At 57.3% G+C, this 23833-nt stretch overlaps 2 protein-coding genes across 3 annotated transcripts; both read left to right on the forward strand.

Annotated features, from left to right (window-relative positions):
- Nucleotides 2634-13167, forward strand: ECHS1 (enoyl-CoA hydratase, short chain 1). Its single transcript, XM_018041274.1, has 8 exons — nt 2634-2791; nt 3882-4079; nt 4484-4611; nt 5434-5533; nt 6678-6782; nt 7229-7348; nt 8379-8446; nt 12265-13167. The coding sequence occupies exons 1-8, from the start codon at nt 2704-2706 to the stop codon at nt 12328-12330; spliced, it is 873 nt and encodes a 290-aa protein (XP_017896763.1). The 5' UTR covers nt 2634-2703; the 3' UTR covers nt 12331-13167.
- Nucleotides 19876-23307, forward strand: FUOM (fucose mutarotase). 2 transcript variants are annotated; one of them, XM_018041721.1, is made up of 6 exons: nt 19876-19990; nt 20440-20508; nt 21584-21654; nt 21823-21921; nt 22660-22733; nt 22980-23307. In XM_018041721.1, the coding sequence occupies exons 1-6, from the start codon at nt 19906-19908 to the stop codon at nt 23044-23046; spliced, it is 465 nt and encodes a 154-aa protein (XP_017897210.1). In that variant the 5' UTR covers nt 19876-19905; the 3' UTR covers nt 23047-23307. The 2 variants fall into 2 exon arrangements, with proteins under 2 accessions (XP_017897210.1, XP_017897211.1); XM_018041722.1 differs by lacking the exon at nt 20440-20508.

Here is a 23833-nt window from a genome sequence, read left to right on the forward strand (position 1 = left end):
AGGCAAGAATACTGACGTAGGTTGCCATACCCTCCTCCAGGGGAGCTTCCTAATCCAGGGATCAAACTCACATTTCTTCTGTCTCCAGCACTGGCAGGCAGATTCTTTACCCTTGCTGCCGCCCCTGCTGCCGCCCCTGCTGCTGCCGCTGCTGCTGCTGAGTCGCGTCAGTCGTGTCCGACTCTGTGTGACCCCATAGACGGCAGCCCACCAGGCTCCCCCGTCCCTGGGATTCTCCAGGCAAGAACACTGGAGTGGGTTGCCGTTTCCTTCTCCAATGCATGAAAGTGAAAAGTGAAAGGGAAGTGGCTCAGTCGTGTCCGACTCTTAGAGACCCCATGGACTGCAGCCCACCAGGCTCCTCCGTCCACGGGATTTTCCAGGCAAGAGTACTGGAGTGGGGTGCCATTGCCTTCTCCAATGCATGAAAGTGAAAAGTGAAAGGGAAGTTGCACAGTCGTGTCCGACTCTTAGAGACTCCATGGACTGCAGTCCACCAGGCTCCTCCGTCCAAGGGATTTTCCAGGCAAGAGTACCACTAGCACCACCAGTTACATCTTATTTTATAAAAATAAAACTATTCTCATCTAGCATTCAATAGGTATCCAGTTACCAATGTAAAGAGTCAGTCTTCCACTTCACTTGTGTTATGTCTAGACCTATAAATACATGAACTTCAGAGTGACACGAACTGTTCATGATGTTGCAAGTCTTCCCTCAGCCACTTAGTGCAGCTGCTGCGACTAATGCTGCACACGCTTCGTGAGCGCCTCCGGCCCATGAAGTGGGAGGAAGGAAAGCAGAAAGTATTAGTGGATGTTTGTCACAGTGCTCAGCAGGGGAAAACTCAGTTACGTGATGCCTCTAAAAGGAAGCATGTTGTTAATAAATTATCTTTCCCTTGTCTAAGCACATCTGCCTCTCAACTCCTCCACACTGCAAAATAGTATTAACTCTGAATTCTCCATGACATTTAAATCAAGTCCCCCTAAAACCAAATGCTCTTACTGAGTTCATGATTAATCTCTCCACCCCAAACTTCCCTTTCTTGTGCCCTCTGACCTCAGTACTGTGCTAACTGAACACTAACCAGGTAAGTCAGATGACTAAGATGGATGCTGTCGATAAAGGGGTTAACGTACTAAAGTTGCTGCTGTTGACATCATTCATGTACAAACTCAGGTTATTTCTCCAGGGCAAGATGAGCTCACAGACCCCTAAACCATGGACCATCTGGCCTAAGAACGTAAACCGGAGACATCCTGACTCCTAAAACTAGGTTCAGAAATGTCACAAAATGAATCTCAACCTTTCTTTTTAAAAAAAATCTTAATTTTTTAATCCCCTAACTCAAAGACCAAGTTGGTCAGAGGGTTATCAGAGTTGGTCTGAGTGGATCTGAGATTGTCCCTAACTCCTTTGCTTGACGTCCTGCAAACACCCACTGTCGGGGAGTTTGGCTTTCTCTGGTTACACCTGAACATTGCCCTGAGATCTGACTTTAGGTCACAAGTAGGTCCGCCCAGCTCCAGGAAGTCCACAGGCAGGTTTGGCTAGAAAGCCACTGCCTCCAGCTCAGAGTCCAGGACCCAGCTGTGGCTCGAGGTCCTGTCACTCAGGAGTGGGCACACCCTGCCTGTCCCGCAGCCTGAGACACAGAAGGAAGGGACAAAGGTTAAGGGCACAGCTGCGCCTAGAATAGAGAAGACCGAGGTAGTGTAGACCAGCGGACAGCTCCGCTAAGAGCCCTGCGGGCCAGCACCATGCACGAGTGGACCGGTGCACTCGCACAAGCCCCTGGCGGTCCCTCTTGGCACTCCGGTGTCCCAACCAGCTGTGCGTCGTCAGGCCCCGGCCTTGGGGGGCAGAGGATAGCAGGCCACGCAAGTTTCCACCCGCACGGCTCAGCTAGCTCCGGAGCAACTGCTCTCAGATCTTCCGGGCTACTTCTGTCAGCTGCCAGTGGGCACTTGCCAAGGGCATTTTCCATCTGGGTCTGCGGAGATCCAACCCTGTGCTACTGCAGCTGCCCGCCTTCATTCAGGGTGGAGAGTGAAGTACTCTGTGCTCCAGGGAAACTGGTCTAACAGGTCTTTAGACAGATATTTTCAGACACTGATTTCATGACCCCAGTCCTTCCATCTCTTCATATCTAGAAAAGCACTAAATCCCTTCACCCTGACATCAGCTCTTCATGACTAACAGAAAACCTTTTGTAAAGTAAGCACTTGATCGCAGGGACCTCCCCGTTCACCAAAATCTCAGATATTGGCCTTCGCCCGCTGCCTCTCCGGAACAATCCCTCAGAGCTCTCTGAGGTAGTCTCCCCAGCTGCAGTCTTCATTTTGCCGCAAATAAACTTAACTTGACACTCTCACATCGTGCATCTTTTTAGTCAACAGTTCCTACAGGTTGGGGCGGCACAGGCGGGAGAAAGACCAGGACCTGAACTCCAAAGCCGCCTCCCAGCCCTGTGCCGCCTCCGCCCCTCCTCCTGGACCCTTCTTCCGCCCCCTCCTCCCTAAACCGCCGGGCCGTCGCCCCGCCCACTTCCGCCGCCTGCGTGGTCTCGCGACACCTGCGTGGTCTCGCGACTCGGGCCGGTGGGCGGGGCGGGCCCTGACTGGCGCTGCCGGGGGGCGGCTCCGCGGGGCGGGCCCTCCGCGCGAGCGGGCGGAGGGCACAGTCGTCCACGCGAGCGCCATGGCCGCCTTACGTGCCCTGCTGGCCTGCGTCCGCGCCCCGCTGCGGCCCTGGCTCTTCTGCCCGGTGCAGCGCTCCTTCGCCTCGAGTGAGTGCGGGGCCGCGGGGGCGGGCTGTGGTTGGGGTCCCCGGGCCTCTTCCTGGGCCGGGGCCCCTGGGCCGCACCGCGCCCCTGCCGGGGAGCGTCCGGCCTGACTCCCCCGCCCAGCACCTCCTTCCTGAGCGCGCGGAGCCCTGGGGTCACTAGCGTCTCGACCCCGGGGACTCGGGGCTGAGTGCCAAGACCTCTGACCACTTCAGCAAGACCTCTGTGAAAGCCCTCAGACTTCGGACGAGCGGCCCGCGCACCTGCCGTCGGAAGGGGTCGCGCGTGCTGTCCTGTGGTGCCTCCTGCCCAGCCTCCCCGGGTCCACTTCTCCTCCCTTCAGAGTCTGCCTGCCCCACCCCCGGCAGCCGGGCACCCCCCCCCCACCGCCCCTCCACCACCCCGAATTTCCCAGGAACTCTGGCCACATCTCTGGGAGCGAATCTCTGCAGCCTCTTCCTTCACCTATGTGTCCGCTTACCCTAGCTGTTACCTGGTGTTGATGCTCCCCGAGTCCCTTCTGACCACCTGCTTCTGCACCCTGGCCTGTCCCCAGCCGTCTTTTTTTGGGCTTGTATGTGGGGTGTGGGGGATGCTGCCCACACATGGGTGATTTCAGCCACTCCCCAGCAAGCCCACCGGGTAGGTACCCCGTTCAAGGAGGCAGCCGCCTTGGTTAAGCTTCCCCCACCAGGTCATTCTGGCTCCCAGGCCTGAGCAGGCTGCCCCTGCTGTCTGGCAGTGGCCCTTTGCCTGTGTGCACGTCACCCAGTTGGCATCTGTTTAAAGAGAGAGTTTCCTCATCTCTTGTTTCTACAGGATGCCAGGCATCTGCAGCACAGGTTCAGGGCGATGCCAACCAAAGCATTCAGAAGGAAGGCTGCTGGTCATTGCTGGGGCTGTCTTAACTTAGGGAAACGTTCCAGCTTCTGTGAAAGCAGAGGGCCCTGCAGAAGCCCCCACGCAGCGCGAGCTGCAGCACCAGGGACTGGGCGGGGCCCTCGGGCTTCGGGCTCGCCCTGTGCCGTGGCGGAATGCATCCCCCAGTTTGATGCCTCTGTTAGTGGAAATCCGGTTTCCCGTTTCTTCCCAGGGGCAGCCTTTGAGTACATCATCACAGCAAAGAAGGGAAAGAGCAGCAACGTGGGGTTGATCCAGCTGAACCGCCCCAAGGCCCTCAACGCGCTCTGCAATGGCCTGATCGCGGAGCTCAACCAGGCACTGCAGGCCTTCGAGGAAGACCCGGCCGTGGGGGCCGTTGTCCTCACAGGCGGGGAGAAGGCATTTGCAGGTGAGCTGCTCAGCATGAGGTATGTGATCCCACCTGTGGCGTGGCAGGCAGCCTTATACCTCCATGAAGGCATCAGGCAGGTTGTGCAACTTGAGGATTTATTTACATAAGGTAGACCAAACCCTGAGCTGCTTGGAGGAGCCTCTCTGATTAATGTTGAGCGTGCCCTGCCAGCACAATCAGCCTGCTCAGAGGCAGGCAGGTCTCGGGCGAGAGGGATGCGAGTGAGCCCGCTTCCCCTGAGCCCCTCCTGCTGTTTCCTGGCCACGTCCCTCTGCGTCGCTGCCGTCACCGTGCCCCCGGCCCAGCTGTGTGTCCATGTGGCCTCCCCCAGAGCCCAGTGCTTACCCCTGGACACTCAGCAGTTGCCTCTGGTAACTGGAGCGTCATTTCCCACCACCCAGCCGGAGCCGACATCAAGGAAATGCAGAGCCACACGTTCCAGGACTGTTACTCTGGCGGCTTTTTGAGCCACTGGGACCAGCTCACACGTGTCAAGAAGCCAATCATAGCTGCTGTCAATGGCTATGCCGTGAGTGTCCCCCCCCCCCCACCCCCCGCCACCTCCTTGCACTCAGCGCGCCCCAAGGAACTGTGTGTGTACAGTAGCACCAGTTTTTTTGCGGAGGAGGCTGTGTCTCGTTCTCGGTGATAACGAGAGAGGCAAGACCTGTAAAGCGTTTGGCATCTGCTCTGTGGGAGGGGGTTCAGCTCCTGGCCTTTGGATTCCCCTGTTAGTAAAGCCCCTAGTCTTTAGCATGGTCCCTAAGGCTCCCCAGGAGCTGTCTCCCCTCTGCAAGGTTAAGGGCACATGTGTTGGCTTTCTGTGCAGTTTGATGACTTTCCAACCTGCACTGCCTTATAAATTAGCTCCTTCTGCTGCCCTTGAAAGCGCTGGGTGCCCCATTTGGTGTCGGGGTCTCCTGCAGGCACCTGGATGACTCAGAGGCCCTGGGGCTGGTTGTGGCTTGTACAGAAGTGAGAAGGACCTTTCAACTCACAGTTCCTTAGTAAAGCTTCCTTGGGGTGAGCGGGTCAGCGGGCAGAGTGTAGTGGAACGCAGCAGCCTCTCAGTTCTCCCCGCTCTTGGCTGCCTTTCAGCTCCCTCAGCTGAGTGGAGTAGCCACAACAGACACTGTAGGACGTGCAAGGCCAAAGGCATTTGCTGTCTGGCCCTTGCCAGAAAGCCTCGCAGCATCGACTGTGCATGTAGCTTATGGAAGCGGTTACCTGACTTGCCATCTCTGTGTGGACGTCTGCTGTACCCCAGACCCCGTTCCTTTTTATAGAAAATTTAATGAGCAAACAGAGTGATCGTAACTGGGGTCCTCTTGCGGTGCCTCTTGTTTTGCAGCTCGGGGGCGGTTGTGAACTTGCTATGATGTGTGACATCATTTATGCTGGGGAGAAAGCCCAGTTTGGGCAGCCGGAGATTCTAATAGGAACCATCCCAGGTAAAGGCTCTCGAGTCAGCTCTTCAAGTCATCAGCCCAAATCTGCCCTCTGCCAGGCATCTGGGCTGTCTCTGCGTCAGACAGAAACAGTGGGACTGTCGTGTGAGCCCGGCTGCGCTACCTTCCCCGTGGGGCGGGCGGGGCCTGGGGGCCTGGGGCCCTGCCAGCCCCTCTGGACTGGCCGCACGCTGGCTTCCAGCCGCAGTGACTCTTGCTGCTGAGCGTCCGGGGTGGGTCCTTGTAGGTCAGCAGCTCGGAGAAGGAAACACGGAGACCACGGGCCAGCACTGAGGGCTCCTGTTCCAGTGGCCAGAGCGAGACCCGTGGCCTCGGCAGGTTCAGAGCAGGGAAGCACATCCCCCGCGGGAGGGCGACGGGAGCAGCAGGCCAACAGTGATGCCTCTGCCCCTCGGCCCCCCTGACGAGAGCTACAGGCTGTGTCCCCACAAAGTCTCTACCTCGGGTGTAGAGCCGGGAGCCCAGCGTCTCTCCCAGGCCAGCGGGCCAGGCAGTGGGCAGGGTGGGGTCAGCTGAGGGGACCACCAGGCTCTCCCTGTCCCAATGCCCAAGGTCCCCACCGTGCTGAGGTAGCGCTCGAGACTGCTGGACCGTGGGTGCCTCCCTCAGGTGGCCACTCACCTCGCCCTGGCAGCCCTGGGGTTCACTGTGGGCAGGTGAACGGGCAGACCAATCTTTCCAGTCAGAGGCCGTTGCGTGGGCGGGGGCAGGCCCCGTGGAGGCGAAGTCCACGTAGGGCTAGACACCCGAAGAGCCTGGGAGAGGAGCACATCCCCAGGCCCGCGAGGCAGGAGCCTTGCCCCCGTCCCACTCTGGGAGCAGAGCCAGTTGTGATCGGAGGCTGCCCCCAGCTGCCCCCCAGGGTGGGTCAGGTCAGGGTCTGTGAGCTCCAGGCATCCGTCCAGAGTCTGACTCCTGCACGAGAGGCGCTGGTACAAGGGGCCCAGGGCACAAGGCAGAGGCCTGAGTGTGGGAAGGAGGTTCCCCTGTGATGTCTGGGTCTCCCCCAGTTCTGCCCACCCCCAGCCGAGTGCTATAGGTCTTCAGGCCCTAAACACTTGCCAGCAGCCTGTCTATGGCTTCTTGGCCACAGTGCGGCATGCCCAGCAGCCCTCTGCCCCTGCAGGTGCAGGGGGCACCCAGAGACTGACCCGTGCCGTCGGAAAGTCACTGGCCATGGAGATGGTCCTCACTGGTGACCGGATCTCAGCCCAGGATGCCAAGCAAGCAGGTATAGGCTGGGGCCGCCCCATGGAGTTGCCCCCTTGGGAGCTGAGTGGAGAGGGGAGGGCCTCACCCAGGAACTCCCACAGTGATCAGCACAGAGCTTTCTGGCGTCCTGCGAGTCCAGGATACTCACTGCCTGTGTCTGTTTGAAATACCACCACGCACAGCAGAGTGGCTCAGATGTCCACGTGGATTAAAGACTAACAGTGAGACTGTCGCACTTCTCAGAACCTACGTGAACGGTGGGGGGTCTCCAAGACCCTGCAGGCAGGCCCGCTCCGGGCCCCTCAGTGACCTTTGACTGTAAGAGCCCCGTAACCTTGACAGCCAAGGGTGGCAGCCCCACCAGGGCTCGCTGAGGACCCTTGCCTGTGTCTGGTGGAGGCCTGCGCTGTGACAGAGAACTAGGGCCGGCTGTTTCCACATGCTGTTTACCTTTTTGTGTTGTAGGTCTTGTAAGCAAAGTTTTTCCTGTTGAGACAGTGGTTGAAGAAGCCATCCAATGTGCAGAAAAAATTGCCAGCAACTCTAAGATTGTGACAGCGATGGCCAAAGAGTCGGTGAACGCAGGTAGCGGGGAGGGGAGGGAGGGGAGGCCGCATGGGGCAGTTGTGGGACTTGACAGTTGGGGTCTGAACTGTGCGTCTCAATTGATCTGGACAGAAATTGTTAGGGTTCTCAGTATTTCGATTTTGGCTCTTTGTTGCGTTCTAGTCTCTAGCTGCTTGCTCACAAATTCTGTTGAACTGGTCTGAGCTCCTCTTGGAAGCAGGACCTGAGAACTGGGCCAGCCTGGGGGCCAGTGCTGGCGAGCAAGGCAGCCTGGGAGAGTCCCCTGCAGAACCTGGGAGGAAGAAGTTCCTCTCTGCTGCAGCTGCGCCTGACCGTCCAGGGGTGAGCCAGGGGCAGCTCTGCCCTCCTGGCTGAGGGTCTGGGCTCAGCAGCCACTCTTGACCAGCAGAGCAGCTCTGACCACCCCTCTTGAGAATCGCTTGCGTGTTAACACGGTGATTTCATCTCAGCATTGGAGTGAGGCTGTCCCTTTGCTTGTTCCACCTGTGAGGGCAGTGAGTGTCCCTGGAGGGCCACGCTGCCCCGACCCTGTCTCTGCTCCCTGGGCTCACCCTTAAGTGCATGGAGCGTGTGGTGAGGCCCGGGGCACCTGTCAGCGCCTGGCGCCTGTCACGGGACCTGGCTGCAGGTGCTGCCGCAAAATCTTCCATGAGCCTCGCGCCCCCTCGCCTCTGCTGCAGACTTAACCTGGGCCTGGCTCCGTTCTGCCCACACCTCCGTTTTCGGTGTCGTCCGTACTTACTTGTCGTGCTTCTAGAGTCCACATTCCTGGGCTTCCTCAGCCCCCTCGTGACTGGACAGTTTTCCATCCCACCTTCCAGGCCGGTCCCCACACAGGACACAGGGGAGCCCGGGAGCAGGTGTTCACTGGGCTGCAGCCGAGGCGACACCCTGGAGAAGGAGGCTACACTTTAATCCCATGACATCAGAGTGCATGTCGGTCCCCAGGCTGGTTCCTGCCTCTGGAGAAAGTGCTGCACTCCCAAGTCTGTGTCTCAGCTCCTCACTGCAGGGTTTCCTTTTTCAGCTTTTGAAATGACATTAGCAGAGGGCGTTAAATTGGAGAAGAAGCTCTTCTACTCAACTTTTGCCACCGTGAGTAGCCTCGTTCATGCGGGAAATCACATGGTCCAGCCGTGAAAGTTCTGGAATTTGCTTGTAGATTTTATCACCATTTCTCTCTGGTCAGAGCTCATAGCCTCCCTGTAGCTGGGCAGTGATGTTTGCAAATAAATGGGGCTTCCCTGGTGGCTCAGACCATAAAGAATCCACCTGCAGTGCGGGAGACCTGGGTTCAGTCCCTGAGTCAGTAATATCCCCTGGAGAAGGGAATGGCAGCCCACTCCAGTATTCTTGCCTGGAGAATCCCAGGGACAGAGGAGCCTGGCGGGCTACAGTCCATGGGGTCGCACAGAGCTGAACACGACCGAGCAAATAACACGGCGCAGCACGTAGAAGTTCAAAGTACAAAATTGTTTACACTTATTTCTTATTACAAAATGTTGAGATCCTTTAATGGACCGGAACCTGGTGGTCCAGAGTCGATGATAAGAAAGTAAGGGAGAGAAAGGCTGATATTCCTTGGTTTACACGGAAAGCCAATAAAGCCCCTGGCACGGGGCTTGCTCTGTTCATGGAGGCCTCAGGCGCCCTCTCGATGGGGTGAAGGCGCAGAGCGCCTTCTCGAGAGGGTCTTAGAAGCCCGGGCAGGAAAGTGAGCTCAGAGGGCCTCTGCGCTCCAAAGAAATAGCCTGAGAGAGAGAGAAAGACATGGGGACCAGAGCTCTGATGGGCAAAGGTGTTTCAATCAACATGCTGTGGGCATATATACCGTCTTACAAGGTGGTTATTCTCAGCAAAGATAAAGATTAAATTCCAGACTTACAAAACATAGGTGATCCATGTTAAAGAGAGAGAGGGTTGTAAACAATCACTTTTACTGAATGGTTCACAAGGAGGAAGAGGGTGCTTATCACCATATAGAAAAACTAACGAAGGAAATGCCTGGATTCCTCAGCCCCCAGGAGAGGCTTGCCTCTCCTCTTAATTCCTGAGGAACAGAGAATTCCTGACAGATCCAAAACAGCGCATAGCAAGCCTCCTGTTAAATGCTTCCTGACAACAAAAGGTCTTAGGAGTTGCACACTTGAATAGCAGTCCTGTGTTTAAAAGGCAGCCTATTTACCCACGGTCTTCCTAGATCGTCCCAGTTGCTTGGCGTGGGGATCGAATGCACTCTAACACCATAATCTGAAACCTTGGCACATTATTTCCTAGGGTATCTGCTGGTAACTCGAAGGAAGTCATTCTTTGAATAGTCACTAAAATTCATCTCTTACTATTAGGAAGTCATAAATAGGTGTTTCATGAAAGAGATTAAAGTGACTTTGGTTCTTGAGGCGCAGATTTGTGTGTGTGCATGTGTGTGTGCACATGTGAGTGTGCGTGTACTGAGTGCATGCGTGTGGTGTGAGTGCGTGCACGTACTAAGTGCATTGTGTGCACGTGTGTGGGGGTGCATGTGTGTCGTGTGAGTCCATGTGTGTGCACTTGTATGTGAGTGCATGTTGTGGTCTGAGTACATGCATGTGTGTGCACATGTGTGAGTGTGTACATGTATGAGGATTTGTGTGGTGTGCGTGCATGTGTGGTGTGTGTCCATGTGTGTGGTGTGCATGTATGTACTGTGACTGCCTTGTGTGCACGTGTGTGTGCACGTGTGTGTGAGTGCATGCGTGTACTGAGTGTACACACGTGTGAGTGCATGCCTGTGTGTGAGCAGTCGTGTGTTGTGAGTATTGCGTGTGTATACTTGTGTGTGAGTGCATGCGTGTACTGTGAGTGCATACGTGTGGTGTGAGTGCATGCGTGTGTGAGTCGTGTTGTGAGTGCATGTGTGTGTGTGTGCATGTGTGTATTGCCTGTGTATGCTTCTGTGCGTGCATGCATGTGTGAGTAGTCGTGTGGTGTGAGTGCACACATGTGTGAGTGCACACATGTGGTGTGAGTGCATGTGTGTGTGAGTAGTCGTGTGGTGTGAGTGCATGCGTGTGGTGCGAGTGCATGCATGTGTGAGTAGTCGTGTGGTGAGTGCACACGTGTGGTGTGAGTGCATGTGTGTGTGAGTAGTCGTGTGAGTGCACACGTGTGGTGTGAGTGCATGCATGTGTGAGTAGTCGTGTGGTGTGAGTGCACACGTGTGGTGTGAGTGCATGTGTGTGAGTGCACACGTGTGGTGTGAGTGCATGCATGTGTGAGTAGTCGTGTGGTGTGAGTGCACACGTGTGGTGTGAGTGCATGCATGTGTGAGTAGTGTGTGAGTGCACACGTGTGGTGTGAGTAGTCGTGTGGTGTGAGTGCACGCGTGTGGTGTGACTGCATGCGTGTGTGAGTAGTCGTGTGGTGTGAGTGCATGCGTGTGGTGTGAGTGCATGCGTGTGTGAGTAGTCGTGTGGTGTGAGTGCATGCGTGTGGTGTGAGTGCATGCGTGTGTGTGTGCATGTGTGTATTGCCTGTGTATGCTTCTGTGTGCGTGCATGCATGTGTGAGTAGTCATGTGGTGTGAGTGCACACGTGTGGTGTGAGTGCACACGTGTGGTGTGTGCATGTGTGTGAGTAGTGTGGTGTGAGTGCACACGTGTGGTGTGTGCATGTGTGTGAGTAGTGTGGTGTGAGTGCACACGTGTGGTGTGAGTGCATGTGTGTGTGAGTAGTGTGGTGTGAGTGCACACGTGTGGTGTGCATGCATGCGTGTGTGAGTAGTGTGTGAGTGCACACGTGTGGTGTGAGCGCATGCATGTGTGAGTAGTCGTGTGGTGTGAGTGCACGCGTGTGGTGTGAGTGCATGTGTGTGTGAGTAGTGTGGTGTGAGTGCACACGTGTGGTGTGCGTGCATGCGTGTGTGAGTAGTCGTGTGGTGTGAGTGCACACGTGTGGTGTGAGTGCATGCGTGTGTGTGTGCATGTGTGAGTATTGCCTGTGTATGCTTCTGTGTGCGTGCATGCATGTGTGAGTAGTCGTGTGGTGTGAGTGCATGCGTGTGGTGTGAGTGCATGTGTGTGTGAGTAGTCGTGTGGTGTGTGTGTGCATGTGTGTGAGTATTGCCTGTGTACGCTTCTGTGTGCGTGCATGCATGTGTGAGTAGTCGTGTGGTGTGAGTACACGCGTGTGGTGTGAGTGCATGTGTGTGTGAGTAGTGTGGTGTGAGTGCACACGTGTGGTGTGCATGCATGCGTGTGTGAGTAGTCGTGTGGTGTGAGTGCACGCGTGTGGTGTGAGTGCATGCATGTGTGAGTAGTCGTGTGGTGTGAGTGCACGCGTGTGGTGTGAGTGCATGTGTGTGAGTAGTGTGGTGTGAGTGCACACGTGTGGTGTGCGTGCATGCGTGTGTGAGTAGTCGTGTGGTGTGAGTGCATGCGTGTGGTGTGTGTGTGCATGTGTGTGAGTATTGCGTGTGTACACTTCTGTGTGCGTGCATGCATGTGTGTGAGGATTCCTGTGTTGCGAGTGCGTGTGTGTGCGTGGGTGAGGAAGGAGGGCCGAGGCAAAGCCTTTCCTTGTGTCCTGTTCCCTAACCCTTGGGACACCACGTGGCACAGGCCACGACTAGACCCAGGTCATGATTTGAGTGACCAAGCGCGTGGACCTGAGGCTCTCTAGATGAGGGTGTATTCCACTCGAAGGTTAGTGGCCCCCGAAGGACGGTCACCACGGCAGGGCAGGGGTGTTTACTGTGAAAATACCCATTCCCGGGCCCGCCCTCGCTGGTCAAGGACTTGGGTCATTCACCCTTGAGGTGACCGCCCCACAAAGCCTGGGGGTGAGGACGGCTGAGGGCGGGAGGAGCCGGCAGGCAGTGAGCAGGCCTAGCCTCGGGAATAGTCACTGTCCACCCCTGCTTCTCCTCCTCACAGGAAGACCAGAAGGAAGGGATGGCCGCATTTGTGGAGAAGAGAAAGGCCAACTTCAAAGACCAGTGACAGCCGGCGGCCTCTGCCTCGGCCCCGCATCCGAGAGGACGAGCAGCTTCAGAAGCTGATCAATGCTTCTGTCTTGTGCGCAGTGTCGGTGACACGTGGCTTCCCTCCAGCTCTGCGGGGTGGTGTGGGCTCACAGCCTGCGGGGGGCAGGTGGCCTTCACCCAGTGGTCACAGGACCCCGGCTCGGCCACTGTGTCGTTTGCAGCGGTGGACATGGCCACTCAGAGTGAAGGCCTTGTTGCTGGGTCTCTAGAGAGACATGCTCTTGACTGACAGACCTCAGGTCACATTAGGCCTTTTGTTGGTCGTTTCTATTCTTCAGTGTTCCATCACTTTTTAAACACTTTCGTCTGTCATTCTAAGCAACAGCATTCAAACAGAACAGGGTTCGCGAAGGCCGCATCCTCGTCTGAGGGGGACTGCCTGGCTCTTAGGATTTTCTGTGCCCATGCGCTCATGTGTGAAACTCGGTTTTCTTTGTATGAAAATGAACATTTCTGCTGCTTTCGCACAAACGCACCCTGTTCTTTCATGACTGTGATTCTTTTTCGTTCTAAAATAGATAACAGAAAGCTTGCTGTTTATCCGTTTTTAAATGTACGCCTGGCAGCGGTGCGCTCAGCGTTCTCATCTGCCTCCGTGCAGCTTCATCGCCCCAAACAGAAACTACGCCACAACACTGACTCCCTGCCTGGCCCCCCGCCTGCCCCCCGGGTCCTGGGGACCTTTACTGCACTTTCTTTCTGTTGCAAATTGAATATAATATTTCCAAAGTCCACCCAGGTTGTAACAGTAACAGTCCATTTCTTTCCATGGCTGAACATGATTCCTACTCGCATTCTCTTCAGTGGCCCTGACGTCTTTCATGGCGTGTGTCCATTGTGATCTGCTTGCTCAGGTGGCGTAGGGTGTTGAGACCGTGCCCAGGTTCCCGTGTCAGCGCCGTCGTGACAGTGCGGCACACGTTCTCTGCGTGAACCCTGGCACTTCAGCTCAGGCGCGTCTGTGAGGGTCTTGTCATGTATCAGAACCGCTACCTCCTCTCCAGCCCCTCACAGTACACGCAGCAGGCAGGCCGGGGTGCAGCCTCGTCCCCCTCGGCAGAGGGTCGCAGAGCGGCTCGCATGGGGCCAGAACGCCAGGGCAAGTCATTGAAGGTGCTGGATGATGGGGTCGCCCTCGCATGGAGAGCGAGGAAGCAGGCGCAAAGGGACGATGAGATCAGGCTCCGCTGGGGCTGGAAGGCCAGGCCCGGCTGGGTGGTCCTCACCGTGACAGACGTGGGGACTCACGTGCTAAAGCTGCGAGTCACGCGCCATCTAGAATGCACCAGCAGAGGCATCTGCAGGGGGAGCTTCACGTTGAGGAAGTAAATGCATTAGTTTAACTTTCCACACGTGTCGCACCTGGCCTCATGATTGCTTCCTAGAGGGACTACGCTGGTGGCCCAGTTACCAAGACTGAGCTCCCAGTGCAGGGGTCTGAGTCCAGCCCCTGATCGGACAGCTAGATCCCACATGCTGCAACTGAAAAACAAAAAGCTGCACAGAAGATCCTGCAAGCCACCACTAAGACCCAGCACAGCCAAACAAATAATAAATTTGACTGTGACTAATGGAGTCCTGAGTGCTGGGGGCCAGGTGGAAGGAGCCCTTCCAAGGCCCATAGGCACCCTTGTCCTAGTGGCTCAGCTGGAAGCTAAGGGCTGGACGTGAGGCCCACACGTGAGTGTCCGTGTGTGTCTCAAAGTTCCGCACCCACAGGGCTGTGTGGGTTTCAGAATGTGGCAGGGATGGGTCCTACCCTCAGGCCCAGGGAACAGAACTTTCTCTTTGGGCTGTGTGCTGGCCCCGGGCTTGGCAGAGATGGGACTGTCCACGTGTGACCATGTGCTTTGCTGTATGTGAGAAGGCAGCAGGCAAACCCTAGGCGGATGGCAGGGACCACAGGCCCAGAGAGCCCTCCACTCCCTCTTGAGTTAATTGGCCTCCCGCCCCATATTGGTTTTGGGTTGTGATTGGTTTTTGAAGCTGAGAACTTCCTTCTCATGTATCCATAAACTTGGTTTTTCCTTCCTATATCTCTACTAAAAAAAATAAGCTTCAGGGAACGTTAACTACGAGTCTCCACTCGGGCCTCGGAGTAGGCACTGCTCATGCTGGTGCAGTCGGCCACTGTGGGTGGCTGGTGTGTGGGCAGCTTTGGCCACCAAGGCTCCTCAGGGATGGGCAGTGGGTGTGGGGTGTCTGTTGTCTCTAGGTTACTTCCCCGGAACCTGCCAGGCCTCTGGGCACGTCACCACAGGCGGGGCTGAGGTCCACTGAGGGATGAGGTGGAAGGGGCGGGGCCCAAGGGGAGAGAGCCTGGCCTGTCCAGGCTCTGAGTTGGGCTTTCCTGCAGGGCCAACAGCAGTAAGTCCTCAGGTGAGCAAGGCAGCCAGCCCTGTAAGGAGGGGCCCGAGCATGGAAGGCTGAGAGCTGGCTGGCCTGAGCAAAAGCTGGTCTGCAGGCTGGCAGTGAGGTTAGGTGCTGGGTTCTAAAATGGGGGTATGACCCAGCTGGTGCAGGCATGGGCATCTGAACTGGGGTCTGCCCTCTATCCTGAGCGCATGGATTGGGGGGCAGGGGGGTAGGAAGGCCGAGGCTGGCGTAGCAGGATTTTTGTTGACGTCTTGGCACAGGAGCCATCTGCATTAGTCAGCTACTGCTGCCTAACAAATTATTGCCAAGTTTATTAGATTTTAACACCAAAGCAAGTGTTCTGCAGGGAGATACCACACTGCCTTTTACGACATGCCCCCAGAAGCCAGGCAGCAGCTTGTAGAGCATATTCTATTGGAGGCAGTCACAGAGGCCCACCTGGCTCAAGAAAGGAGGCAGACCCGCTTCTCGGGAGGCACATCACGCACAGCACGGTGGCGGTGCTGCCACTTGGGGAGGACAGTTACGCGCGTCCATGAAAGAGAGTGCACAGCCCGAAGCTGAGGATCGTGCCTTATGCAGTGGCCTTGCTGAAGACTGCAGCCCTGGACACATCCTCTCAGAGTGCTGTGAGGGGCCTGCTCCACAGAGCTGAGGGAGTGTAAGTAGATGGGGCAGGGGGTCCCCAGAGAAAGAAGCAGGAATGGCTTTCTTGACTGATACCATGTTCAGTTCAGTTGCTCAGTCGTGTCCGACTCTTTGTGACCCCACGGCCTGCAGCACGCCATGCTTCCCTGTCCACCACCAAACCGAGTTTTCTCAAACTCTTGTCCATCAAGTCAGTGATGCCATCCAACCATCTCATCCTCTGTCGTCCCCTTCTCCTGCCTTCAGTCTTTCCCTGCATAGGGTCTTTTCCAGTCAGTCAGTTCTTCACACCAGGTGGCCAAAGGAGTGGAGCTTCAGCATCAGGCCTTCCAACGAATATTCAGGACTGATTTCCTTTAGGGTTGACTGATGTGATCTCCTTGCAGTCCAAGGAACTCTCAAGAGTCTTCTCCAACACCACAGTTCAAAAGCATCAATTCTTTGGCGCTCAGCTTTCTTTATGGTCCAGCTCTCACATCCATACATGACCACTGGAAAAACCATAGCTTTGACTAGACAGACCTTTGTCAGTAAAGTAACGTCTCTGCTTTTGAATATGCTGTCTAGGTTTGTCATAGTTTTTCTTTCAAGGAGCAAGCATCTTTTAATTTCATGGCTGCAGTCAAATCTACAGTGATTTTGGAGCCCAAGAATATAGTCTCTAACTATTTCCATTGTTTCCCCATCTATTTGCCATGAAGTGATGGGACCAGATGCCATGATCTTAGTTTTCTGAATGTTGAGTTTTAAGCCAGCTTTTTTACTCTCCTCTTTCACCTTCACCAAGAGGCTCTTTAGCTTCTCTTTCTGTTGTAAGAGTGGTGTCATCTGCATATCTGAAGTTATTGATATTTCTCCCGGCAGTCTTGATTCCAGCTTGTGCTTCTTCCACTCCAGCGTTTCTCATGATGTGCTCTGCATAGAAGTTAAATAAGCTAAGTGACAATATACAGCCTGGACGTACTCCTTTCCCAATATAGAACCAGTCTGTTGTTCCATGTCCAGTTCTAACTGTTGCTTCTTGACCTTCATATAGATTTCTCAGGAGGCAGGTAAGGTGGTATGGCATTTTCATCTCCTGAAGAATTTTCCACAGTTTGTTGTGATCCACACAGTCAAAGGCTTTGGCATAGTCAATAAAGCAGAAGTAGATGTTTTTCTGGAACTCTCTCGCTTTTTCTAAGATCCAATGGATGTTGACAATCAGGTCTCTGGTTCCTCTGCCTTTTCTAAATCCAGCTTGTACCCTGGAAGTTCTTGATTCACATAATATTGAAGCCTACCTTGGAGGATTTTGAGCATGACCTTGCTAGCATGTAAAATGAGTGCAATTGTGCGGTAGTTTGAACATTCGTTGGCATTGCCTTTGAGATGGGAATGAAAACTGACCTTTTCCAGTCCTATGGCCACTGCTGAGTTTTCCAAATTTGCTGGCATATTGAGTGCAGCACTTTCACAGCATAAGAGGCATTCTTGGTGTAAGACAGCCCGTTTTGGTCTAAGCCGCCTTGTGATCTAGGCCTGGTCATGGTGCTGGCCCTTGAACAGGTCAGCCATCAGTGACCCTGAAGGCACAAGGGGACACAGGAACGGAGAAAATGCAGGACTCCTTCTCAAGGGATGAACGCGACAATGCTCTGAGTTCTGCAGGAACTAGGGCTCCCGCCCAGGTGGAGGGTGGGCTCGTGATGCTGACCCTCCTGACTTAAGACAACAAAGGCTTGGGCTCTGTTGACCTGACCTTTGCTCCAGTTTTATGTTGAATTCTCTGCTCAAGCCCCTCTGGTGGTGCCCTTAGCTTAAAACTTCCCCAGTTTTGCTAGTGGGAAAAATCCCTCGTGCTTTCCTTACTTGCTGTGAGTGATAAATTCTTCTTTTCATCGTCTTTGCCAGCTTGGTGGGGCCTTTTCGACCTCACTGAGAGGCGAACCCAGTTTTCAGGTAACAAGAGGAGCCAGTGTATATAGGGAGTTTTTGCAAACAAAACAAAAAACCGGTTATAGTTGGAGCAGCAGCAGGTCATTGCTAATAAAGAAAAGCAGACGTCTCAATGCATTCAGTGCCTCTGTATGGGCAGATGCCAGCGTTTGGGCTCCTCGGAATCATGCCTTTAAGATGCACCTCAGCCGTCTAGGGGCTTCCCTGGTGGCTGAGACAGTAAAGCGTCTGCCTGCGATCCAGGAGACCTGGGTTCGATCCTCAGTCTGAGAAGGTGCCCTGGAGAAGGAAATGGCAACCCACTCCAGTACTCTTGCTTGGAAAATTCCATGGACAGAGGAGCCCTGTAGGCTACAGTGTATGGGGTCGCAAAGAGTCGGACACGACTGAGCGGCTTCACTCACTTCACTTCAGCTATCTAGGGCCAGGATCACTTTTTCTTCTCCGCAGTAAACCCCCTCAGGGCGCAACTCGGGTGCAGCTGCAGTGGCTGAAGGCTCGGTGGCCTCGGTACCCTCTCAATGACACGGTGTGCACGCGTGCTAAGTCGTTTCAGCCTTGTCTGTTTGCGACCCTATGGACTGGACCTCGCCGGCCTCCTCTGTCCATGGGACTCTCCAGACAAGAACACTGGAGTGGGGTGCCATGCGCTCCTCCAGGGGGTCTTCCCGACCCAGGGATCGAACCCGTGTCTCTTGCGTCTCCTGCATTGGCAACAGGGCCACCTGGGAACATGGCAGGGACATTCTTTGTCCACACACAGCAGCCAAGATCAGTCCTCAGGACCATAGTCCTGACTCAGCCCTGGAGGCTGAGGCTGTGGCCTCCCCTTTGGGGTGATGGGTGTCTTCTCCCAGCCTCTGAGCACGGTGCACAGGAGGTGGAGACACCGTACGCGGAAGCGGAGTGGTAGGTGCTCCCAGCTCTGAAGGACTGAACCTAAAGGGGTGACCCCAGAGCTGGCATCCAGGATTCCAGGCCAAAGAGTGGAGTCAGAGAGCTATTGTCCAGAGCAGGGGTGCTGCCCCAAGCCAGGCCCCTGAGGGGTCTCAGCAGGCTGACCTGGGGGACAGGAGGGGTGCTCTCTGCACTTGGGAGGAGGTCGCCTCCACCTGTCCTCAGGGTCTTTCCAGTGTGAAGGGGTTGGCCAAAGAAGTCAGCCCTATGCCGCCACCCCCTCCTCTCCACCCCAGGGCGTCACAGACCTGTGGGCTGGAAGGGGTGGGGAGCAAGTCAGCAAGGCCTGGGGGCAGAACAGAGGCCTGGAGCAAGGAAGGCACTGGGGGGCTCTGAGCACAAATGTGGGGTTCCGGATCCTGGACCCAGTGGGGTCCCAAAGCCCCCAAAACCGGCAGCTGCTGGTAAAGCGGAAAAGTTAGAATCTTACATAGCCTCCTGCTCATTCTGCCTCTGTGACTCAGCTTGCTCCTCGCAAGGTCTGGATCAGGCAGTCTCAGAAAGCGGGGACTCACAACGCTAGGAACTGGAGCTGTCTCACTCACCCTTGTCCTGCTCTTTGCAATCGCCCAGCCCCTGCAAACCTGCTGAATCATGCCTGTCAGCGTAAAGGTCAGGCTTCTCCCTCCCTATCTTGACTGATGTTCCCTTAGTTTAAACCAGCGTATAACAGCTAGTGTTGCCCACTATCAAGTGAAAAAAAAAAAAGAGTGCAAGTCGGTCAGTCGTGTCTGACTCTTTGCAACTACACAATCCATGGAATTCTCCAGGCCAGAATACTGGAGTGGGTAGATCTTCCCAACCCAGGGATCGAACCCAGGTCTCCCACATTGCAGGGGGATTCTTCACCAGCTGAGCCACAAGGGAAGCAAGCCCAAGAATACTGGAGTGGGTAGCCTATCCCTTCTCCAGGGAATCTTTCCGACCCAGGAACCAAACGAGGTCTCCTGCGTCGCAGGTGGGTTCTTTACCAACTGAGCCATGAGGAAAGCCCACTGTAGGCAAGTGAAGTCGCTCGGTCTTTGAGACCTCTGTCCTCTGTCCATGGGATTTTCCAGGCAATAGTACTGGAGTGGATTGCCTGGAGAATCTCAGGGATGGGGGAGCCTGGTGGGCTGCCATCTATGGGATCGCACAGAGTCGGACACGACTGAAGCGACTTAGCAGCAGCAGCAGCACTCGAGTGGACTGCCATTTCCTTCTCCAGGGGATCTTCCCGGCCCAGGGATCGGACCCAGGCCTCCCGCATTGTAAACAGACGCTTTACCGTCTGAGCCACCAGAAAGCCTACTATAGTCTGTCTCCAAAAACTCTGTAACCCCTTTGCTCGGGGCTTAGAGCTTGGACTGTTAACTCCTCCGGGCCCCCTGACATGATAAATCTGAGTTCTCCAGCTCTCCGAGTGTGGTTCTTAGTTTCTCTAGAACTGGTTCTGGCAACACTGGGACGGGCTGGTGCCCACCGCTCCCCAAACGACCCCTGGTCCGCAGCACTTGGTTGGGGAACCCTCCGTCCAGACCCCGCCCACCCCAGGTCCCGCCCCTCGCGCAGCCCCGCCCCGCCCCGCCCCGCGCAGCCCCGCCCCCCGGCCGCCAGCCCGCGGCCCGCGACCATGGTGGTGCTCAAGGGCATCCCCGCGCTCCTGTCCCCGGAGCTGCTCTTCGCCCTGGCGCGGATGGGGCACGGAGATGAGATCGGTGAGCGCGGGGTCCGGGCCTCCGGGAGAGCCGGCCCCGCGAGCCGCAGGCGGGCAGGGCGCCGGGCCTGGGCGGGGGCGGGCAGGTCCGGTTCCCTCTCCAGCCCGGCGTCCGGGCCGAGCGCCCCCGGGCACGCCCCGCCGCAGCCCGCGCTCCAGCCCCGTCCGCTCGCGGCCCTCGGGCCCGCACCGCCGGCGCCCGGGCTGGTCTGGGACGTGTGCGTCGGTCGCTCTTCCTGGGACCGCGGCCGCGCGCCCGGAGCCCGCCCAGCCTTCGGCTACCCCGCAAGTCCTCGGGCGCGCAGGCTCCGGTCCCTCGCGCTCGCAGACCCGGGCGGGGCGGGGCGAGTCCTCAGGCGTCGGCCCTGCGGCTCCGGGTCTGTGCCCCCCGCGCGGCGCGAGGAACGTGAGCCGACCCAGCGCTGATGTCTGGCCGTGCGGGCCCTCCAGTTCTTGCAGACGCGAACTTCCCCAGCAGCTCCATCTGTAGAGGCGGCCCGGAGGAGATCCGCGCCGACGGTGAGCCCCGCCTGCCGCAGCGTGGGTCGGGGGGTGCGCGGGGCTCTGGGCCGCCGGGTGCTGCGGCTCTGCCCCGCCTCCACCAAGCCCGCAGGAACTGCCCCAGGGACCCAAGAGGTCTCAGCAGATTCTCCCCGCAGCCCCCGCCCCCAGACGGGAGCCTGGGCCTCCTGCCCCATCTCACGCAGCACTTGGTGGCCTCTTACAAATGGGGAAACAGGCCTGACCGAGCGGTGGTGCCCAGCCCAGTACAGGAGCTCAGCTTGTGCTCTGCTGTGGAATCCCAGCACTGCTGCTGCTAAGTCTCTTCATTCGTGTCCGACTCTGTGCGACCCCATAGACGGCGGCCCACCAGGCTCCCCTGTCCCTGGGATTCTCCAGGCAAGAACACTGGAGTGGGCTGCCATTTCCTTCTCCACCCAGCACTGGCGCCCTGGCCCCAAATGTTCCAGGTGTCCGCACAGTCACACGCCTCTAACGGCCTTCTCACCTTCTCGTGGGGGGTGGGGGGGAGGGCAGGTCGCGCAAGGGGACAGTGAGAGGTGAGACTGGGGGTCGGGACCAGGTCCTGGAGGGGACACGAAAGAGAGGGGTTTGCAGTCCTGACGGTAATGGAGGTGGGCTGGGCTTGGATGTGCCTGGTGCTTCCCACCCCCAGTGATGTTCTGAGGGTGGGACAGTCCTTTCTTTTCACGGGCTTCTGTATTTCCCAGTTTTGTACGTGAACGCACGCTAGTTTAACAATCAGAAACCAACTTTCAGGAGAGCAGAGGGCCTTGGAGCCAAGCCGGGCAGGTCTGACGGCAGCCAAGAGAGGCCTCTTTCCAGACCCCACTATCATCTCAGGGGGTCATTTCCAGGGCCTCCTGGGATCAAGAAAGTGGCCTGGCTGCCCCTCATGGTGGACACGTGTTTGGGGTCACCACCAACGGCCTGTGTGGAAGAGTGAAGGTGGGATGGGCAGGGGCAGACAGAGACAGGGGCCACAGCTCCGGCGGGGAGACTCGGTGTGACCTCGTCAGTGTCCCCAGGCGGGCCACTCGCGCCTGTGTCTGAGGCCATCCTCTGCCCGCAGGCCTGGGCATCCCCCAGCTCCTAGAGGCCGTGCTGCAGCTGCTACCCCTGGACACCTACGTGCAGAGCCCGGTAAGGCTGCTCCGGGCCTCGGCTTACCCTCTGCCAGAGCGCAGGGACCACTTGCCCTGATGGGGGTGGGGAGGACGCGTGTTCCCGAGGCGCTGAGCCAACCAGAGGAGCCCTGAGGGCGCCCAGGGTGTGGGGGGTGGCCACAGAGCCGAGCCTCTCCGTCTCTAGGCTGTGGTCATGGAGCCGGTGCCCAGCGACAGGAAGAATGGCCTGCTGGCCCCAGTGTGGACGAGCTACCAGTCCGTCCTTTCCAGGGCTGGCTATGAGGTGAGCCTAAGATCCCCACTGGGAAAGGGCCCAGTGACCCTCTGTGCCTTGGAGGCCCAGGAGAAGTGAAAGACGGCCCCGGAACTATGGCCCACGGTTATGCGAGCTCCTGCCCTGGCCAACCCCCTCCCTCCCGGGACCCTCATCTAACTCTGCCTGGGGGTCCTCACACACCCCATCCTGAGAACAGCAGGGTACTCCTGGCTCCCACTTGTGGCCAGAGGCCTGGCCCGATGCTGCCTGTCACCCCTTGTCCTGCAAAGGGCCGGGCAGGTCCTTCCTGAAAGGACCCGGGGCTCCTGGTCTGGACAGTAGCCCCACCACCCACCACCCTGGGGGCTGCTGCTGCTGCTAAGTCACTTCAGTCGTGTCCGACTCTGTGCGACCCCACAGATGGCAGCCCACCAGGCTCCACTGTCCCTGGGATTCTCCAGGCAAGAACACTGGAGTGGGTTGCCATTTCCTTCTCCAATGCATGAAAGTGAAAAGTGAAAGTGAAATTGCTCAGTCGTGTCCGACTCTTAGCGACCCCATAGACAGCAGCCTACCAGGCTCCTCTGCCGATGGGATTTTGCAGCTCAGGTGATTCAGGGGCCCCAAGCAGGTGGCCACCACGGCCCCCTGTGTCCCTGCCTGCCCAGTCCGCACAGGTCAGAAGGCCAGTGTCCTTGGGGCCCCTGCCTGCAGTTTCCCATTGCCCTCGGGCCTGAGCTTCAACCCTCCCGCTCTGCCTTCCAGTTCTCCCTGGGGATGGTGGAGAGGTTTGCGTTTTATGAGCGGGCGAAAAAGGCTTTTGCTGTTGTGGCAACAGGGTGAGTTCTGGCTGGATCCACTGGGTCCACTGGGTTGCGCTACTTCTGCCAAGCAGGGTCCCTACCCCTCCCCACCTCAGAGCTCTCTCCACCCTCCATGCAGCCTCTGCCCCTGGACTAAACACCCCACAGGGAATGAGAGAGGCAAGGGGTTTGCTGGGTGTGCCCGGGCGGGCACCAGAGCGGTGGTCCGGGCAGCTGGGGCCTCTCCATCCCCGCCTGCCCCTCAGCCTGCTCCTTGTGCAGGGAGACAGCCCTCTACGGGAATCTCATCCTCAAGAAGGGGGTGCTGGCTCCTGAAGACCTGTGCTAAGCCTGTTGAAGACCACCCACCCAGAGAGGAATCTACACCCCCCGAGCCTGCCGAGGCCACCAGCAGACACGTCCGTCCGGTGGCCAGATGAGCCAGCCTGGCCCTCCCCAGCAGCACCCAAAGCTCGCCCCACCGGGACCCTGCGTGGGCCTCTGCTGACCAGGGCCGGGGTCATCCCATTTATGAAAATGATGCAGAAGGGCGGTGGTGTGCCCAGCGTTGGATCCAAAGCTTTAAACAGTAGCAGTTTCCTGACTCACAGAGGCCTGTTTGGTGCTGAGTGCAAGGGAGGCTGTTGGCTCCCCAGAGAGCAGAACCCCCCCCACTCCCGGCGAATCCTCAGCGGGGAGGTAAGGCCTTCCTCCCGGCAGGTTTGGGTCACCTGCTTGGCAGGTCCCTGGATGTGGAACGAGAGTGCACACAGGTAGAGAGACCCGTGAGTGGGGAGAGCACACAGGGGGTCTGGGTGGGGGTCCTTGGTGATGCAGCGCAGGGCAGGGGGCCTGCAGGGGGTGCGCCAGCCTCCCGGGCAGCCCTGAGTGGGCGTGGGCTTGCGCTAGCCCTGCTCGGCTGCAAGCACTAAGGTGGTCCTTGAAGAGGGGGCTGGGGCCATTCCTTCAGCCCGAAAGGTAGGAGGGAAGGTGTCAGGCGCTGGCCCGGAAGCTCTCGGGACCGACCAGACCGTCAGCTGGTGGGGGGCAGTGCCGTGCTCCCGCTCCAGTGGTCAAGCACCTACTGACTGGGCGCACACAAACCTGAGTGCGTCTGGGGATGGCTGGGGTGGTGG

The sequence above is a fragment of the Capra hircus genome, chromosome 26 (genome assembly GCF_001704415.2).
Source record: "Capra hircus breed San Clemente chromosome 26, ASM170441v1, whole genome shotgun sequence".
NCBI classification, from domain to species: Eukaryota; Metazoa; Chordata; class Mammalia; order Artiodactyla; family Bovidae; genus Capra; species Capra hircus.